At 38.5% G+C, this 20,573-nt stretch overlaps 2 protein-coding genes across 3 annotated transcripts; one reads left to right on the top strand and one right to left on the bottom strand.

Annotated features, from left to right (window-relative positions):
- LOC309705712 (uncharacterized protein) lies at positions 1 to 7,210 on the top strand. Of its 2 annotated transcripts, XM_082531645.1 has the most exons (16): positions 1 to 1,746; positions 1,847 to 1,908; positions 2,280 to 2,391; positions 2,477 to 2,568; positions 2,665 to 2,808; positions 2,956 to 3,100; positions 3,246 to 3,406; positions 3,658 to 3,834; positions 3,988 to 4,132; positions 4,279 to 4,448; positions 4,572 to 4,712; positions 4,952 to 5,105; positions 5,184 to 5,335; positions 5,813 to 5,995; positions 6,284 to 6,322; positions 6,415 to 7,210. In XM_082531645.1, the coding sequence occupies exons 2-16, from the start codon at positions 1,858 to 1,860 to the stop codon at positions 6,859 to 6,861; spliced, it is 2,313 nt and encodes a 770-aa protein (XP_082387771.1). In that variant the 5' UTR covers positions 1 to 1,746; positions 1,847 to 1,857; the 3' UTR covers positions 6,862 to 7,210. The 2 variants fall into 2 exon arrangements, with proteins under 2 accessions (XP_082387771.1, XP_082387772.1); XM_082531646.1 differs by lacking the exons at positions 1 to 1,746; positions 1,847 to 1,908; positions 2,280 to 2,391; positions 2,477 to 2,568 and having other exon boundaries at positions 2,747 to 2,808; positions 2,960 to 3,100.
- Positions 7,211 to 7,369: 159 nt separating this feature from the next.
- On the bottom strand, positions 7,370 to 18,656 carry LOC309705717 (myosin heavy chain, fast skeletal muscle-like). The gene is made up of 39 exons (XM_082531653.1): positions 18,438 to 18,656; positions 17,639 to 17,782; positions 17,397 to 17,553; positions 17,279 to 17,306; positions 17,079 to 17,190; positions 16,902 to 16,994; positions 16,750 to 16,813; positions 16,554 to 16,652; positions 16,002 to 16,105; positions 15,782 to 15,920; positions 15,383 to 15,501; positions 15,123 to 15,272; positions 14,868 to 15,038; positions 14,465 to 14,771; positions 14,035 to 14,111; positions 13,855 to 13,942; positions 13,648 to 13,765; positions 13,410 to 13,533; positions 13,188 to 13,324; positions 12,832 to 13,087; positions 12,327 to 12,569; positions 12,009 to 12,185; positions 11,767 to 11,912; positions 11,589 to 11,679; positions 11,114 to 11,503; positions 10,887 to 11,013; positions 10,607 to 10,725; positions 10,138 to 10,334; positions 9,854 to 10,037; positions 9,606 to 9,771; positions 9,391 to 9,515; positions 9,003 to 9,311; positions 8,726 to 8,929; positions 8,467 to 8,592; positions 8,180 to 8,350; positions 7,960 to 8,064; positions 7,779 to 7,874; positions 7,555 to 7,686; positions 7,370 to 7,455 (listed from the first exon to the last, which is right to left on the bottom strand). Exons 1-39 carry the CDS (start codon positions 18,639 to 18,641, stop codon positions 7,435 to 7,437), a joined length of 5,820 nt encoding a protein of 1,939 aa, XP_082387779.1. The 5' UTR covers positions 18,642 to 18,656; the 3' UTR covers positions 7,370 to 7,434.
- Positions 18,657 to 20,573: the final 1,917 nt, after the last annotated feature.

The raw sequence follows: 20,573 nt of genomic DNA, 5'->3' as shown, positions 1-20,573 counted from the left end.
AAAAATTATAGTTTGTTCATATTATGCTAAAAAGTTTGCTAGTATTCTCCATATAGGCAAATTTTAACTTTATTTTTTCAAAAACTGCTGCTGTTCTGTATAGGCCTCAACCCCCTAAGCCAGCTCATCACTAAGAGCGGATACATGATTAAGGTGTGGAGTGATCATTAACAACATGTACATGGGTGACATTAATCTGTATGCTAGGAATAAGTGAGACATCAATTTACTGATCCAACTCACCAGATCCACAGCAAGGATATCAGGATGTCATTTTGACTATATAAGTGTGATCGAAGGGTCACAAAGAGAGGAAAGGTGATCCACACTGGAAGGGGTGGAATTTCCAGAAGACAGAGTAGCAGAGTAGTCCTTACCGGTCATTAGATACCCAGGTGGAATAATAAGCAGGCTTCAGGATGAGATAGATGTCACTGATGTCAACTCATAAAAACTCCTCATAATGAGAGGTCCCCACCCAAAGTCCAGCACCCTTGGGGTCTGTGGCCAACAGGAAGTAGGAGAGTGAGGTTAGTGAGTGTTGGAATGGCATTCCAGGATGAAACAAAGAACAGTTTGCACTGACAGAGTGCTTTGGATATATATTCTGGTAAACAGTTCGACGTCATCCATGTGGAAGAGATGGTAGATGATTGCTCCATTCCGTAGTCTGTATCCATATCCATGTTAATGATCTGCCTGAGGGGGTTCAGACCTATGCAGAACAGAAATTCCACACTTGATGGTGACTTGTAGAATTGGCTGCAAGTGTTGTTCTCTAGTGTTGATTGCTAATTCCCCATCAAATTCATGATGAAGGCTCTTGGGGTCCTGATGATCTGATATTTTAGACATTCTAAGATTCATCTATGGGGCATTGAGTCATAGGCTTCCTTGTACTTAATCTGGACAGTGCACAGGTTGGTCAGTATGGTTTTATGGTCTCGAAATACTGCTCTAGGTAGCAGTAGCTGGTGTTTTGACACTGGTGTTTTCTGGGATTTCATGTATTGGGCCATGTTCCTCTTCATTTTAGCTGTTATGATGACTGACTGGAGCTTCCATGTTGTACTGAGGCAGGTTACTGGTCTGCAGGTAGACTGGGGACTAGTCCCTTCTGGGGATCGTACACCTTTGATGGTATACATGTTTTTTTTTTAACCAAAGCTGCGAGTCTTTTCTTGGCAGTTTCTGAGGCCTAAAGGTATGGGCAGCTTACAGTATTTCTGAGGAGGGTGGAGATGATGACACTTCCCACTGACCTGAAGTCCTGGCTCCCCCTTCCTGTATCAATTGTGTTATACCACATAAATCTCTAGTTCTGATAGCAGTTGCTTCTTTCGCGTGTTGGAAATCTGAGCTACTAGTTGTTTCATTGTCAGGTCCCACATGCTCCTCATGTAACCCCTTGCCTTGGGATTACAGTCATAGTACCATTCTAGGATTCCCGTTTGTCTATCTGCTGCCTGCCTGCTTGCTTGCTCTATGTGAAGTGAAAGTGGGGCCTTTAAAATGTAAACATGAACCTTAAGTAAAGTGTTAGGTCAGAAAGGAGAGCATGCGCACCTACCACGAAAAAAAGATCATCCCTCTGAGGATTATGTTTTCATCTGGGATTACAGATGGCAATATGAAGAACAGGGCAGACGCTGAGGTCTTAATGGCAATCGGTTTATACTAAGGACTAAACTATTAAAACCCTTCTTCCACTTCATATCCAGTACACACTGAGAGAAGCATCATTCGGTATCATTTCATTTATGCATAGTTCATCTTTTATAGAAGTTTTTTGTAACACTTTGCTTGCATCTAGTTTTCATTTTGGGGTTTATATATATTTTTTCAGTTATTTTTTTGATGGCAGCTGCTGGGATGGATTCAAAATCTAAACCCTCTGATGCTGTGCTGGTAAGATGTCAGTGCAAAACTGATTTCTATGTTCTTGTTCTAATTATATAGGGAGGACTATATTCTTTAGATTTTAGAAATATATTAATTCTTCTAATTAGTTAAAAAAAATGTGTGTTATCATTTTTAGTTCTTCATAATAGATACATGTATTGATGTAATACACTATAATTAATTTGTTTTTAATGTTCAATGTTAGCTTTACAGAACCTTTATTGTGATATTGGAAAAAGATTAGCCATTAGGATGAATTATCTTTACATTAAGATTCACATTTGACCTTGAGTCAAGATGGTCTGAAAAAACTATTCATATTGAGAAACTATAATGTTGACAGTTCAAACAATTTTAACAATCTCTATACTGAATAGGAATCCCCAGAACTAGAGCAGATTCTGGACATAATGAGTTACTCACAGCGTGGACGAATGGACGGACAGTGTTGCACTCTAAGTCCTGCTAAAATAGAGACGACATCTGCAGGTTGGAATAGTGAAAATACCACAGTACAGTATACATCTCCCTTTTTTGGCCTGATTATTGATTGTTTCATTCTTGCTTCCCACAGGGTCAAAAGATGAGAGATCATCCCATACTTCAGATAATAAACAGGGACAATATGTCAACTCGCATTTATCGTTGCCTGGATTTAATTACCAAGTACTAGACTTATGACTATAATATGATGAGGGATACACTGTACAAGTAAAACATGATTAAATTACATCAGCTCTCAATTATTACCTGTTTTCTCAGGAAAGTGGACGTAATGATCATCATGTCTCTGCACCTCATATCTCAGTGACTGAGAGTACTCCAGATAGAAACAGGAAGCATCTGTCAGTTCCAGTTGACCAATTACAGATTCCTTCTCAACGTGAACGCTCAAATTCTATAAAGGTCTGTTAATGTGTTAACAAGTTATAACAGTGTTATTCTGATAGCTGTAACAATTAGATTTGTTGATGTTGACTTGTTTAATAATTGTTATCACATATACATCACCCCATTCATTGAAGCTTTATCATGCTGTTTTAACCCAAAAAGTCAGAATCATCTGCTGAACAGCAAAAGTTCATGGAGATGATTGCCTATGGACAGCGTGGACGCATGGAGGACCAGTGCTGCTCATTGGATCCAAGCAAGAGTGCTCCTTGCACACCCAGATACACAGAGAAAACAACTGTTGCAAGTATGTTAAACATGGCTGAAAATTCAATAATTTCTTGCCATTTTAATAAATTGCATTCATCATTTTAAACTTCCTTTATGAATCTGACTGTTTCAGGTTCTGACAGATTAAATATTTATATTGAAAATTTGCTGTATTTGACCAGTGACAGATCCTGAAATGTTCTTCAATCTGTTGGCCGACACTCAGAGCCGACGGCTCGATGACCAGCGAGTGTCGCTTCCATCATTACCAGGCTTACAAAATGAAAAGGACACTGCTATGGGAGATTCAAGCTACTTGTGTTACATGGTCTCTAAAGTTCAAGTAAGGAATTTTCTTTGTTCTCTTTTAATACAAAGTATCAAAATGCTGCATGGAACTTGACTGCTTGAAATTATGATATTAACTGCTTTGAGTCTGTTTTAACAGGAATGCCACATTAAAACATTTGAGGCAGATTTTCCACAGCTGTCAACTACAAGTGTAGCTTTTTAGTTAAGAGTTTAATAACCATATTATTTTATGTATTTATAGTCAACGTATTGATCAAAAATGCTGACCTAATCTATTTTCAGGGCTCCAGAATGGATGATCAAAGGTGTTCATTACCTCAAATCCTACCCCCAGAGACACCGTGTTCATCAAACAAGGATCAGTCTGAATCCGGTTTAAACCCATTACGCTCAGCCTCCTTCAGCTCCAGTTCAGACATAAAGCAACTAAAAAGTGAGGATAAAAATCCTCAAAAACAGGTATATCCGCGCTTTCAGTTTTAGCCCCCCAAAAGAAATTGTAAACGGCATCGACACTATACAATGAGGTTTTAGATCACCCCATTTCTTTTTGCATGTGTTATATTTTTGTATTATTCATTCACTTAACAAAATTCACATTATCCCATCTAGTTCTTGACTCCAGCTGAACAGGAAGATCTTTTTACCTTAATTAGTAATTCCCACCATGGCCGGATGGATGAACAGCGATGTGTCCTAAATGCTACACCCCAGTCCACACCTAAGCACCATTTCAGTCAAAGTGAAATCCCCCAAGGTCAGAAAACAGGAAATTTTCCCTTTGTTTCTTTTTTTGCATTTGATATTTTTTCTAAATTGTTTTGTACGTTGATATATAACAGCGCATACATTTCTCAATGAAGCTAACAAGTATTTTATTTTTCTCTAACATCCAATGCCCAGATTCTGATAATTTCTTCAGCTTACTGGCCAACTCACAGGGCCGACGGCTGGACGACCAGAGAGTGTCTCTTCCTTCACTACCTGGAATACAGAATGGAGGTACCACATTAACACCCACTGCTGCTGAGACGGATGCAAGCTACTTGTGTTATCTGGTTTCCAAAGTCCAGGTTGGCCCTATATGTAACATTGCGAAAAGTTATTCACAGCTTTTGTTTCTTTGTTAAGTATCCACGAAGTTTTTGCACATATAGATTTATCAGTTTTTCTTTAATCAAACTTTTTACCCACAGGGCTCAAGGATGGATGAACAGAGATGTTCTGCACCCCACATCTTCCAGAATCTGGGTACCCCATCAGCTCAGCACACATCTGGTAAACCTCCTTGGAGGTCTGCCTCATTAAACCGTGACAAAACTGAACAGCGTGGGCAGGTCAATGTTCATACCACATATCACTCAACATTGTTTTACCTATACTTTTTCTGCCCTGTAATTTTATATTTCTTAAGCAAGCCACAAAAACTATATAGTGATTGACTAGAACTTTTATTATCTAGTCTTTTAAAGAAATAACATAGCTGTATTGATTGCTTAATGGCAGCCTCTGTTTGCTATGTCTTTTTGAGAGTTGTCCCATTTCTTATGACATATCTTTCTGTAAAAAAATTTAGGGAATATCCGCAGCTGAGGAGGAGCAGTTCCTTAAAATGATAAGTCGAATACAAAGTGGACGCATGGAAGAGCAACGCTGCTTTTTACAACCCAGCAGAAGCACACCTTCCTCACCTACACACAATGGCAGTGCTTTGAATAAAGTACCCATAGGTCAGAAAAATGCACAGTGCACTTGAATATGAGTATTTTGTCTCTGAAATGTCAAGAATAATTATTTCTCCATTATAGGTGCAGAAGCAGAGGCGTTCTTCAAAATCATCACCTCCAGTCAGTCGCAACGACTAGATGATCAGCGCGTTGCACTTCCTACCTTGCCAGGGATAAGTGGAAATTCTGAAGGAAAAGTAGACATACAACGACATACAACAGCTGAAATCCCAGTAAGTTACACAACATCTAAATTATTGGTACTGTGAAAATTAAGAAAAGTGTAATAAATGTGGTTTTATTTATATATATATATATATATATTTTTTAACTCTATATTTTTTTTTTAAACTTTTTTTAACTCTATGCACTCCCACAGAAGTTAAGTGCATGCAGGACACCATGTCTCTCTCTCTCTCAGTTTATCATACTTAGAGACCCATCATATCCAACCATGTAAATGACCATTATGTAGACCTTAGGCTATCTCTCGTAACCTTTGGCTTGTCTACAGTACTGTAACTAGATAATCATGACCAAAATTTCTTTCATGGCTCTAAATTTAGTTACCACTCTGTCAAAAACCTCAATTAAGAGTGTTTTTCCACCATTCTACTGCTGATTATATTTTAATAAATTGCAACTGATCATTTGTTTTTCTGCAATACACTTGCCAGTTTAACGGTCTCTCATCATTTCTGTTCTGTAAGGTCTCTCCACTACCACAGATCACAGTGGCTAAATGTACACCTACAACTTCAAAAAAGTGTCCTACACCTGCCTCACAACCTCAAATGGCATATGGAAAGCCTGGTTCCACTGAGGCCTTACCCAAATCTGCTTCACTTATTCCCAAGGGAGAATTTAAGAAGAAGTCTAATTTCCCAGCTAAGGTAAATTCTTCACTTTTCCATTTTTTCAGTACATTCAAGTTTGTAGACAAATATATAACAAGTAATGTAAACACACATTAGTAGAGTATAACAATTTACCAGTATTTTTATTCTCTAAAATATTATATGTTTCTGTATGGGACAAACGGATTCTCCTTTTTGAAAGCCTCCTGAATTAGAAACACAAAGGCTGATATCCTAGTAAATGAAAAAACAGAACAAAACAAAAAAAGCTGATAAGAGATTCTGTAACACTGTTTGAGTTCAGTGACTTGTGACATGTTACAGGTAACAGTGAGTGTATCTGTGAGCTTCACACCTCAGGAGGTAAGTTGTAAGATAACTTATTACCCAAAGGTACTGCCATAATAAAAGAAGTGCCTTCAGTACTACTCTTTTCTTCTCTGGAAAATGAACAGAAGAATGCCAATGAGCCAGATGCATTTCCAGATGTCTATCTAACTCTTGGAGCCCCAGGGGACAACCTTGTGATACCTCTGAGTCCAGTATGTGGCAGGCCCTTGTCCTTTGACTTAAACCTTGTTATGAAGGAAGATGTTAAGTTCAGGCATTGCTCTCCAAGCCATTCCAGTCCCAGAAAAAACAACTCCAGGCCACCATCTCCCAACAAAGGTGCGACTGGTAAAGCACATCCTACATGCTCACATGAACAGGGGAAGCTTGTGACCAGCCACATCAGTGCAGATGTAAACTCCTTCTCCCCAACTGAAAAGACTCACCTGGAGAAAGGAATTGCTCAAGAAGGACAAAAGGGGAAAGGAGAACTTGGAAAGGTGAGGGAAAAGGCACAGCATGGAAAAGGAAAGGGCGCTGTAAAGAAAGACATGAAGAAGAATGGCAAATAATGTACTTGTAAATTATGGGATTTAAATGTAAAAAAAATAAGTAGCAAAAAAATTGTATTTGTATTGCTAAAAGCTCTTATTAGAAATTATGTTGATTCTGCTTTATAGGGTCATTTGAAGGATAGTCCTTTGCTAGCTAAATTTACAGTACATATTGTGTCTATTGTTTTCAGTTTTGCAAATTTTCTAAATGTAAATACACTGTAAGGAATTCTATTCTTTCTGTCAATTATAATTGTAATCTTGAATTAAAACCTTTGGTCTGTTAAACTCTGTGAAGATGTGACAAAAACCAAACCAAAACAAACATGAAAAAAAAAAACCCAACAGCAATAAATGGGGAATCATTTCCTTTGGTCTGAATTCTGAACTTTGACATCTGCATTTAGCATTGGAGCATATGGGTCGTCTACTCCACCTACAGAGCTGAAAACATGACCATATGAAGTAGAACATGCTAAGCAATAAAAAGAAAACATAATACTTTGGAAATTTTCACCATTTATTGAGGATTTACAGAGTAAGTTGTTCATATTGTATGAACTCTTAAATGCTGCAACTAGATTGCATTTCCTATTCAGCCGAGTCACTTCCCTGAAAGCAAGAGAGAGATACAGACCATAGAGTTAATGCTTATAGGGATATACTGCAGTAGAAATAAAATAACAAAAAGTATTGCAAATGAAATACCACCTTTCCGACATCACGGCTCTTGGCTCTCAACTTGTTGACCTGGGACTCAGCAATGTCAGCACGCTCCTGAGCTTCCTCCAGCTCATGCTGGACCTTCCTGAGCCTGGACATGTGAGTGTTTGCCTGCTCCTCCTGTAAAGGATTTACAAAAATACTGACTTAGTTATAGGGGAGTCAATGAACCAAGCTGAAGCAGATTTGGCATATAATTGTAGTTGACTTACAGCCTCCTCAGACTGTCTCTTGTAAGCCTTGACTTTGAGCTGCAGCTTGTCCACCAGATCCTGAAGTCTGGTCACATTCTTCTTGTCTTCCTCAGTCTACACAAAATACAGCTGTTACTTTAGAGGTATTTGAGAAGAGACAAAGGGCACGTTTGCTTGTTGTTGGCAAAAGAAGACTTACCTGATAAGTGAGCTCTTTCACTCTCCTCTCATATTTACGGACTCCTTTAACAGCATCAACACCACGTCTCTGCTCAGCTTCAAGTTCAGCTTCCAGTTCACGGACCTTTAATGCCATGATAAAGAATTAACTTTGCTTCAAATATAAAGAAAAACTTAAATTCATATAATTTAATCAAAATATATTTTATGTATATAAGCATGCAATATACACTTCATACCCTGGACTCCAGTTTCTGGAGCTGCTTCTTGCCACCCTTCATGGCGAGGCTCTCTGCCTCATCCAGACGGTGCTGCAGGTCCTTGACTGTGACCTCCAGGTTCTTCTTCATCCTCTCCAGGTGAGCACTGGTGTCCTGCTCCTTCTTCAGCTCCTCAGCCATCATGGCAGCCTAAAATAATTTTCTCCATTTAATTAATCTATTTAAAAATCTATGGTAAGCTTTTATTATCACTGAAAGAATGTGAAGTGTTTAATAGAACAGATTACTTAGAGAGTTAAACTCACGTCAGTGATGGCTTTTTTTGCTTTCTCCTCAGCATTTCTTGCTTCCTGCACAGCATCATCCACCTCACTCTGGATCTGCACAAAATCGGCTTCGAGCTTCTTTTTCGTGTTCAGAAGACTGGTGTTCTAAAGGTTTAGGAAAGATTATATGATATAAATATGTTGTAAGTTCACATACTAGATATTTACAGTAAATTTACAATGTATTTCCTAATTAAAATTACATTAGGTTAAATGTTTCTTAACATTATAAACAAACCTGAGAGTGAAGCAGTCCGACACGCTCGCTAGCATCAACCAACTCCTGCTCAGCTACTTTGCGTCCTCTCTCTGTCTGCTCCAGAGCGGCTCTCAGCTCCTCAATCTCAGCCACCATCAGACCATTTCTGCGCTCCACCATGGCGACCTGCTCCTTCATGTCTTCCTGTCCTCTGAGAGCTTCATCAAGGTGCAGTTGGGCATCCTGATGAAATAAATCAATCAATAAATAAGTACCTATTCTGTTTCTTTAACAAATGATCAGGAAAAAAGGTCACCTTGAGCTGTCCTTGGACATTCCTCAGTTGTTTCTGGGCCTCAGCAGCCTGTCTGTTGGCATGGCTCAGCTGAATCTCCATCTCATTCAGGTCTCCCTCCATCTTCTTCTTGACTCTCAGGGCATCATTCCTGCTCCTGACCTCAGCATCAAGAGTGCTCTGCATGGAGTCAATCACCCTCTGGCTGTTCCTCTTGATCTGCTCCATCTCCTCGTCCTTCTCTGACAGCTTCCTGTCAATCTCACTTTTGACTTGGTTCAGCTCAAGCTGAACACGAAGAATCTTGGATTCTTCGTGTTCCAGAGTGCCCTGCGAGATAAGTCAGATAAGTAACAAATACCAAGTAGAATCATCAAAATAAATAATATTGATATAAAAAATATTAAACCTCTGCTTCTTCAAGGGCAGTCTGAATCTCAGCCTTTTCACTTTCTACAGTCTTCTTGGCTTTTTCCAGCTCATGGATGCTCTTTCCAGTCTCACCAATCTGCTCAGTCAGATCTGAGATCTCCTCTAAAGTAGAAAAATTAACCAAACTGTTGTTATTATCTTAGATCCAGATCTATATTCTTTGACATTTTTTGTCAAGTTATGGGTGCATACGCTGCAGGTTCTTGTTCTCTCTCTTCATGGTCTCAAGATGATCCAGAGCCTCTTCATATGAGTTCTTCATCTTGAACAACTCAGTGCTGAGAGAACGAGCCTCCTTTTGGGCTCCTTCCAGCTCTGCCTGGCTCTCCTCATACTTCTGCTTCCATTCTGCCAGGACCTAGGTTTATATAGGTTATTCAGTTAGTTGTCATTATGGGTGTATTCCTCTTGTTAGTATATTGGTTATGTTTAAACTTTACTTTATCAAAGTTCCTCTGCTTCTTGTCAAGGTTGGCAGCCAGAGCATTAGCTCTCTCCACATCAATCATGAGGTCCTCCACCTCACCCTGCAGCCTCTGCTTGGTCTTCTCCAGTGAGGCACACTTGGAGTTCACAGCCTCAATGGATTCCTCAGCCTCCTGCAGGCGCTGGGCAAGCTTTTTCCTGCAATTTGCAAAAATTTGCTTGTATTAATTCCATTATGTATTAAAAGTAATACAGTATTACATTTTTATTCACAAAAGAGAAGAAAGCATTTATGTACTTGGCCTCCTCCAGCTCCTCAGTGCGCTGGATGGCATCAGTCTCATATTTGGATCGCCACTGAGCCACCTCACTGTTGGCCTTGGACATTCCTCGCTGCAGCTCAGCCTTGGCCTCCTGCTCCTCCTCAAACTGCTCTCTGAGCAGATCACAGTCATGACGTGCTGACTGAACAGCATGAGCCAGGGCGTTCTTGGCCTGGATTTTAATAATAATACATTTTAAATAATAATAAATAATAATAAATGTCTTTGCTTTTCTTTTATCTCTCAGAGAGCATGCTGACAAAGTAATGTAAAGTTATTCTAAATCTGAGATATAGGTTGTGAGATATAGTTAATGTGAGATAAGTTGACATTAAGTAACTTGCATTTATTCTTGTTTTCACTTGCAGATCCATGGTTCATCAATGTTCTTTTACAATGTATGTAATGCTGAATATAATACTTCTTTAATATGACATCTGGTACCTTCACTTCCTCCTCAGTATGTCGCTTAAGCTCTTCAATCTGTTGAGTGTAAGCCTGTTTGCCTCTGGTAAGCTGGGAAATAAGAGCTTCCTTTTCCTCAAGCTGACGAGAAAATTCACCTGGGCAAAACAGATTAAAGAAAAATACTTTTCATAACTGAAAAATCACCATGTATTTTAAACACAAACAATATCATCTGTTTGAAACTTAAATTGTTTCTGAACTTAAAACGGCTACTAAATAAAATACAGTTACATACTTCATATCTTTGGATACACACCATTCTCAGTTTGGAGTCTTGCCCTCTGTGCACTCATGTCGTTCAGCTGGCGAACATTCTCATCATTTTTGGACTTGAGCTCACTTAACTGGTCTTCAAGAGTTCGACACATTTTCTCCAGATTGCCCTATAAATTGCACATAATTGTCATGACTCAAATCCAGGAAAGATATAACTGTTGCGCTCTTTCATTGTTTAGATAGCCGCTTTTTCTCAAAATTGCATACCTTTGCTTTGGCAACAGCCTCCATATTGCTGGAGAGGTCATCAATCTCCATCTTGTACTCGCTCTTCTCTTTCTCCAGCTTCTGTTTGACACGCTGGAGGTTGTCGATCTGCTCTCCGAGCTCTGCTACAGTGTCAGCCTGCTTCTTACGGAGAGCTGCTGCAGTAGCTTCATGCTGCAGAGTTGATTCCTCAAGATCACGACGCAGTTTCTGGAACTCAGCCTCTCGCTTCTTGTTCATCTCAATCTGAGCAGCTGTTGCTCCACCAGCTTCCTCGAGCCTCTCACTGATCTCTTCAAGCTCCCTGGAGAGGTCGGCTCTCTGCTTCTCTACCTTAGCCCGAGCTGCCCTCTCAGCCTCAATCTCCTCTTCTAGCTCTTCAATACGAGCCTTTAGGGTAATAACACCACAAAGACTTACTGAGTTGACATGTTTTAGTTTTACTGAACATAATATTCACCTAAAATAATGGTACCTGGAGTTCTTTGATCTTCTTCTGGAGCTGAGTACCAAGAGACTGCTCATCCTCAATCTTGCCAAGAAGCTGACTGATTTCAAAGTCCTTCCTGTAAGTGGAGAAGACAAATGACTCTGACAGCTCTGTGGCTCTTCTGAATGCACGTGTAGGAACTTTATCAGTGACTGTTTTTTACTTTTTGATTTTCTCATCAGACTGCTGCTTGTCATTCTCCAGATCCATTATGGATTCCTGGGCCAGTTTCAAATCTCCCTCCAGCTTCCTCTTGGCTCTCTCCAGGTCCATGCGGAGCTTCTTCTCTTGCTCCAGGGACCCCTCAAGCTATTAAAAAATGTTACATATTTTTTTACAACTGAATAATTCATAATAATATAAAAATAAGAAATCTCCTTTTTTAAAAAGATGATGTTTTCTTACATCATCAACTTGCTGTTCCAGTTTTGTCTTGGCTTTGGTCAGAGTGTTGACTTTGTCTTCCTCTGCCTGGAGATCATCCAGTGTTTGTTGATGGGCCTCTTGTAAGGCTTTCTTCTCCTTGGTTAACTTGGCAATTGACTCATCTTGAGATGCCATCTCCTCTGTCAGGTTTTTCACCTGACATAAATAATAATTGGGAATTTCATGGGAATTTCCCATGAAAGTTAATAAATTAACATGGCAAAATAAGACATTACAGCATATAAACATATTATGTGTATGTATTTTGGTGAAAACTACAATCACTATGAACTGAACCTTGTTTTCTGTGGCATGTTTCTCCTTCTCCACTTTGGCCAAGGTGAGCTCCAAGTCATCAATGTCCTTCTTCAGCTCAGAGCATTCATCCTCCAGCTTCCTCTTCTTAGCAGTCAGCTCAGCATTGATTTCCTCTTCATCCTCCAGTCTCTCACTTGTCTCTTTGAGTTTGGCCTCGAGCTGGATCTTGCTCTTAATGAGCCCCTCACACCTTTCTTCAGCATCAGAAAGATTCTCATTTTCCTGTGACAAGGCAAGAAATATGGGAATTATATTATTATAATATAGTATAAGAAGAATAATTATTATCATACTTTTATAAATAAAGAATATTATCATGTTTTTAATTACAGCAATTGAGCACAGTTCTCAGTTACAGCACATCTCACAGCCAAACACCAGCCAAAAAGTCATACTGATAAATAGACTAATATGTGGTTATTTTTCAGCTAATTGAGCATTATTATAATAGAACATGCATTTTCTCCTCCCCCTTGTTACTCACAGCTGCTATTTGAAGTTGCAGGTCATTCTTCTCCTGCAGCAGGCCGACCATCTTCTCTTCCAGTTCTTTTTTCTTAGCCAGAGCAGTAGCCAGGTCTGTCTGCATCTTCTCATAGTTCTCCTTCATGTTCTGCAACTCCTTCTCAGTCTCAGCACTCTTCAGAAGAGGCTTGATCTTGAAGTACAGATGCATCCATGGCCAGTTCTTGACATTCATGAATGAACGGATGTTGTACTGGATGCTGAAGATAGCATCTCTACAAAAACAACGCAAATTACCATGCTTTGATATACTGCTTTTGCGTAACATCACATGATATTTAAATAGTAATTTGACATATTATTTCTGAATTATACCTCCTCTCCATCATCTTCACAAACTCTTTCCTCATGAGGTATCCTCTGCAGAGAGCCTGAGTCATGGTCACCAGCTCAGCCAGTTTCTCATCTCTCATCTCCTCAAGAGTGCCCAGCAGACCAGCTTTGAAGAACACCTGTGTTGAAGTGAAACAAATTAGTTCACATGAATTAGTTCTGTTTAATACAACTGGAGGTTGTAAAGGTCATCATAAAGTGTACCTTTGTGTGCCCAAACATGTACTGTGTGTGATCCACATCAATGGAGCCAAGCAGCTTCTCTGAAGCTTTCTTGTTGTCGATGAACTGTCCCTCAGGGATGACGCTGGCATTCAACACTTTGTATCTGTAAGAAAATATAGTGATGTTACTTGGATTTTGCACCCATTGTCCTTGTGTTTTCCCTTTTCCAGTACCTTTGAAGTTATTTTAACTTTCTTATAAAGAAAACAGAAGTCACCTCTGCTTGAAGTCACCATAGAGGATTCTGCTGGGGAAACCCTTTCTGCAGATTCTGATGCCCTCCAGTACACCGTTACACCTCAGCTGATGGATGACCAAATGATTTTCCATAAGACCTGAAAGTTAAAAATTCATATAGTTTAAATCATTTCAATATGTCACTTTTAACATTTTTTAAAAATCAGTATGACTGTGTGCTTTATACCTGGGGTCTTTGACTCATTGGGAATCAGGCAACGAACAAAGTGAGGATGAGTGCTCCTTAAGTTGGTCATCAGTTTGCCCAGGTTTTCCTGGGGGGGGGACGGACATATTTAAACAAATGATAGCTGCTTAAAATAAACCAATACATTTGAATATATTTTTTTGTGGCGGTTCAAAATACCCTGAAAAGAGCAGACACTGTCTGGAAAGAACCACCCTTCTTCTTTCCACCACCCTTCTTGCCGCCACCAGCAGCATCTGTTGTTCAATACACTTAATTAAGAGAACTGAATAACTAATGCTATAGTGAGTGTTTTACAATAATTTAATTTTAAACCATATTTTCAATGAAAACAATAACTGTGTGATCACTGATTCAACTTCATTTCCTAGAGGAAACATATTTAATGAGTATTCACAAATGGTCATAATAATAATAATAATAATAATAATAATAATAATGGATTGGATTTATATAGCGCTTTTCAAGGCACCCAAAGCTCTTTTACAATGCCACTATTCATTCACTCTCACATTCACACACAGGTGGAGGCAAGCTACAGTTGTAGCCACAGCTGCCCTGTATTTTTTTTACATTATTTATTTCCTACCATCAGCTCCAGCATGGGCTGCATACAGGAAGCACAGCAGTTTGTTTGATGACTTCTGGTAGAGCTGCACAACTGAATCATTCAGTGGGTCCTTGTTCTTGTCCAGCCAGCCAGTGATATTGTAGTCCACTGTACCAGCATAGTGAACCAGGGCGAAGTGTGCTTCTGCTTTACCCTTTGCAGGCTTTGGCTTCTCAAATGCCTTGCTCTTGCCAAGATGCTGATCATACAGCTTGTTCTTGAAAGAAGTGTCTGTAGCCTTGGGGAACATGCACTCCTCTTCAAGAATGGAGAAGATGCCCATTGGCTGAAAAGAGAAGTTGTATTCAGGAAAAATCTGTATTTTAGTACCTAGTCAGAAACTGCCATTTTAGTCCTGAACGGCACATCTGAATGGTCTTACCTTCTCAATAAGCTCAATGCAGGCAGCCAAGTCCATACCAAAGTCAATGAACTCCCATTGAATGCCTTCTTTCTTGTACTCCTCTTGCTCCAGGACAAACATGTGGTGGTTGAAAAACTGTTGCAGTTTCTCATTGGTGAAGTTGATACAGAGTTGCTCCAAGCTGTTGAACTGTAGTAACAGAAAGCTAATTCATATCATGAAAAAAAATCATATTTATCTTTAAATCCAGTCTCACATTTTTGAAATGCTCACATCAAAGATCTCAAACCCAGCGATATCCAGCACTCCAATGAAGAACTGTCTGGGCTGCTTTGTGTCCAGCATCTCATTGATACGGATAACCATCCACAAGAACATTTTCTCATATACGGATTTGCACAGAGCCGAGACAGCATTGTTGACCTGGAAGAAGAGAATTCAACATTCTCCTAAATTCCTGGATAACACTGTAAAAAGTATTTTAAAATGAAACTTTTTTTTTTTTTAATCCTTTCAATTTTTAAAAAAATTACCTGTGGGACAGTCTGACCTTTGGTCACAAACTCATTCCCAACCTTGACTCTTGGGTAGCACAGAGCTTTCAACATGTCAGCTGAATTCAGGCCCATGAGGTAGGCGATTTTATCAGCCACTGATTGGAAAAACAAACATGTTTCATTATGTAACAAAGAAATGTTAACACTATGGAATGAGCTAAAACACAACTAAAATCCACATTGATAGCAGTGCTAAAGATTTATTTTACATTTTATGAACAATTGCAGGCAGTCACTCTGCTCAGTCATTATATTAGTATGATATTTATCTGTCTAAATGGGAATGGTTAATGCTATGGATGTCACTGTAGTTCTAAGAGTTAATGTGAATTATTACTTCATGAGGATGTAATATTACAAAATCAATTTGATTACCCTCAGTGCCATCAGGTTCAGCCTGCTCCTCACGCTGCTTCTGCTTGAATTTCATGTTTCCATGATGCATCACAGCGCCAGTCAGCTTGTAGATGCCCGCCTTCTCGTCAGCACTGAAGCCCAAGATGTCAATAGCAGTCTGTAATCCAAGCACAGCATTAATTTTTAAACAAGTTATTGTGACAGTTTGCCTTTATTCTACACATTACCATCAACTTACATCTGTTGCAATGAACTCCTCCACATCATTGATACTTTTGACTGTGATTTCACCCTGACTGATCATTGGATAGTCATAAGGGTTAGTGGAGATTAGAAGAGACTCTAGAAGAAAGTAGAAGAAATGCTTGAGTGGAACATGGTTATTTCCTTATTGTTTTTTAATTGTGCAAGATTAGTGATTGACATAAGGATTTATATAACACAGAGAAGAAAGTGACTAGGTTAGGAAAACTGGGGGAAGAAAACAGTAAAACCAACAGTAACTTCAAGATTATTATATGTTAAAAACACAACTTTACACTATGAAATTATGTGAAATTATATGTTTGGGTGGGTGTAAGGATATAGTGGGTTGAGAAACAGAAAGAGAGAGAGAGAGGAGAGGTAGCACCTTAAAAAGTTATTTAATTAATAATGTTTTTTTTTTCCCCAAACAACAAAAGAAGTAGCTTAATTGGAGTGGTTCCCAGATAAAGACTATTCTTTTGTTTAAAACAACTGGGGGTATGGAAAGTAATTTACAGTATGTCTTGTTCAGTTCATCACATACCCAGGAGCTCAGGCTTATGGCCAGTCATCAGCTGATAGAAGATATGGTAGCTTCTCTCAGCAGACAACTGGAAGGTGACACGGGACTTCTCCAGCAGATCTGTGAACAATTGTTGAATAGGAAGTGTGATGATCAAACAGTACAGGCATTTCATTTGTATACTACTAACTACAAAAGGAAAATAAGGCTAACTTACATGTTTCAATATCAGCTGAGGCTAGCTTTCCAGTGGAGCCAAAGTGAATTCTGATGAATTTACCCTGAACATTTACCACAAAATGTCAGTTTGGCTCTGGATAACAGTAGGTGTAAGAAAATAATTTTAGAGTCCAGAACACGAATACTTACAAAACGAGAGGAGTTGTCATTCCTCACAGTCTTGGCATTTCCATATGCCTCCAGCAGAGGGTTAGCTGCAATGATTTGATCTTCCAGTGAACCCTACACAGAGACATCAAACAGCTGTTTAAAAACAGCAGCAGCAATCACCTGTGACAAACACATTTGATTTGAACACAATTTTACCTGTATTTTTCCTGAGGATGTTTCAGCTTTCTTAGCTCCAGCTACTGCAATTGTTGCAAAATACTGGATAACACGCTTGGTGTTTACAGTCTTTCCTGCACCAGATTCTCCACTGGGGAATTAAAGCATGATTTTTACTTTGCAATACAATTATGATTTTTACTAAAGAAGTGTTCTTGTAATGTTTATATTATACTTACGTAATGAGGATAGACTGATTCTCACGATCTGAAATATAAGAGCACACGCATATTAAACCTACAGTTGACAATCCTCATTGTCCCATGCACCTGAATCTTTAATCAACTTTGATTTTACCAGTGAGCATGAACTGATAGGCATTATCAGAGATGGAGAAGATGTGGGGTGGAGCCTCAATCCTCTTCTTGCCTCTGTATGCCACAACAACCTGAGCATCATACACAGGAAGCCACTTGTAGGGATTCACCACGACGCAGAAGAGGCCGGAATAAGTCTGTAATAACAAAGACACAGAAACATATATATAGTTGTTACTCTGAGAAAATACAAGCAAAGTATATTATGAGATTAAAGCTTACATAGATCATCCATGATGAAAAACGCTCTTTGAGGTTAAACAGCACGGCAGGCTCATTGAGGTGGGTCATCATTGCCATGTCCTCAATTTTATCAAACTTTGGAGGATTCATGGGGTGGATGTCATCCTCTTTTACAGTGACTGTCTGCATTTGAAAAAGAATAAAATTAAACAAAACCTTTTTTAACATAGTAAGGCAAGGCAAGGCAAGTTTATTTGTATAGCACAATTCAACAACAAGGTGATTCAAAGTGCTTTACAGAGACATTAGAAACAAGAACAAATAAAAAGCATGATTTAAAATTGAATAAAACAAGCAAATAAACTAACTAACTAATTAACAAACAAACAAACAAACAACAGTATATAAAATCAAAACAGATAAAATCAGAACAGTAGATAAAATCAGTAGTTAAATGTAAGTTTTGAAATTTAAGCTTAAAGTGTGGATTTGGTGCTTTATTCAAATGCAGCTGAGAACAGGTGAGTCTTCAACCTGGATTTAAATAAACTGAGTGTTTCAGCTGATCTGAGGCTTTCTGGGAGTTTGTTCCAGATATAAGGAGCATAAAAGCTGAATGCAGCTTCTCCGTGTCTGGTTCTGACTCTGGGAACTGATAAAAGACCGGATCCAGATGACCTGAGGGATCTGGATGGTTCATACTGGGTCAGGAGGTCATTGATGTATTTTGGTCCTAAACCATTCAGAGCTTTATAGGCCAGCATCAGAACATTGCATAATCCATAAAGTTGAGTCTAATCTTTTCTAAGAAAGTTGAAGAATTAATTGTTTTACTTACCTTTCCTGTAAGTGTCTCAACAGTTGCCTTGCCACCCTCTCTTTTGACGAGTTTACCCTTCACGTACATGTCATCAGCATCAGTTACAAAGTAGGCACTTTTGGCATCAAAAGGAGTGTTCTGAGCCTCTAATCTCTCTTTCTCAGGTTTTCGGAGGTAAATGGCTGCAGGGCCATAGGCCTGCATCTCTGCATCTGTGCTCATGATGGAACTTTAGGGGGCTGAAATTGAGAGGTTGAGAGGTTTTGTTTTCTTTGTTGTCTTTATTTTCATAAACATCCCCATGCTAATGTGTGTGTTTGGGAATTGTTCAGATATCACAGAAAATACACTATAATGTACCTTCCTTAGTCCCAGCAGAAAACTGTAAACTCTTGATTCTGTTGCTTGAATCCTAATAACAAACCATCAACTGTTAGAGTTTGTATTGTTGATTGTCATTTATGCTTAGAAATATTTAACCATATATGCTTAGAGGTGTATAATCACTTGTGTAGTGATAGGATGTGTGATCTTTAGCAGGCCCCAAAGGCTTGGTGTGCATTCCAGGAATTGTCCGGTTCTCTCCCGTGCACGAGTAACATGAAGAAGCTTGCCTACTTGAGTCTTGCTTTGCAGTGTAATTATATTGTCTTCAACGTTCCAGCGAATAGGTTTATGCTCTAAAACCTATCATCAACTATAATAAATATGGGTGTCCATTAATTTCAAAATATACTACTACTACTACTGCTAAAATTATTATTATTAGTTGTAGTAGTAGTAACCGTAAACAATTCTAAAAGCATTAAAACATGCAGTGTTAAATATCCCAAAGCTATGATAAAATTGTGTTTCACAATGCAAAATAGCTGAAGTTAATGTTCTTACCTGAGTTGGAAGCCTATCAGTTGCTGACTCAGACTGAAGCACCCTCTTTTATAGAGGGAGAACTTTTTCCTCAGTAGGTGTGCCTTGCTCAGTTTGGTCATGTATTCTTGCCATGTTGCCGTTAATCCCGTGACAGTGACAGTTGCTGTGATTAAACTGCTTTGCAAGAACATTTATAACAGAAGGTGGCCAAACTGAGCAGTCATAAGACACAGTGCTGATTGAAGATGAAAGAAAATTACTGCAAGATCGATTACTTTGAACGATAACACAGCAGATATTTTACATTTGATAATTTATATAACTTACAAGGCATGTAACAAGGCTTTTCTTAATTTAGATGTGTAAAATGCTGTTCATATAAAAGATGAACTCGATTTATGAGCATCAATGTTTTTATTAATAATACATTTCTATTATTACTTCTATCAATAATAATAATAATAATAATAATAATAATAATAATAATAATAATAATAATTATTATTATTATTATCATCATAGCAGTAGGAGCAGAAGGTATATTAGAAGTACTTTTTACTTTGGAGAAGCACCAAATGTCACTGGTGTACAGTTGCTCTTCACACATGTCAGATTTGGTGGTCCAATAAAAAAAGGGGGCAGCAAGTGAACAACTGTTCCATAAAGCAAGGTCAAAACATTCAATATAGATCGACTGATTTAAACACATTTTAGTATCAACAGATTAATGAGTCTTTTTCTCCTAATGCTCACTCATTGTATCATCTGATTTAGCTCTGTAATGTGTAGAACAGTTGTTGCGCACGTATCAAAGATTCTAACCATTTGTAGAAAATATATTCTTATAATATTTAATTAACATACAAGCCTGTCTGGTTCTTGCTTCTCTACAATGTTATTATTAATCATCCTAGTGGAACATGTCATGACACAGGCTGTGATTTTGGAGAAGCATATAAATGTCACTGGTGTACAGTTGCAGGACAAGCATACATCTCAGATGTCTGAACTGATATTGAGCGCCATTCCATAAAAGCTTAGAAGAGATTACATATCGTCTTGGAATGGAGTGGATGAACAGTTGCCATCTAGAATGGGATAAGACCCAAAATAAGACCTGTGGCAATAAACAAGATTTTAGAGATGCCAGGACTGTAATAGTAAAGTGAATGAAAACTATATCCGGGATTGTTTTTACATTTAAGGCTTAGCTTAATAATAAATTCATAAAGGTAAAAAGGAAAACAAAGCTGTATTTTGTTTGTTTTTTTCTTTTTGCCTTTT

This window comes from Aulonocara stuartgranti (genome assembly GCF_965226115.1).
Source record: "Aulonocara stuartgranti genome assembly, chromosome: 4".
NCBI classification, from domain to species: Eukaryota; Metazoa; Chordata; class Actinopteri; order Cichliformes; family Cichlidae; genus Aulonocara; species Aulonocara stuartgranti.
The sequence above is the reverse complement of the archived record's forward strand: the minus strand, read 5'-3'. Positions and strand labels throughout refer to the sequence as shown.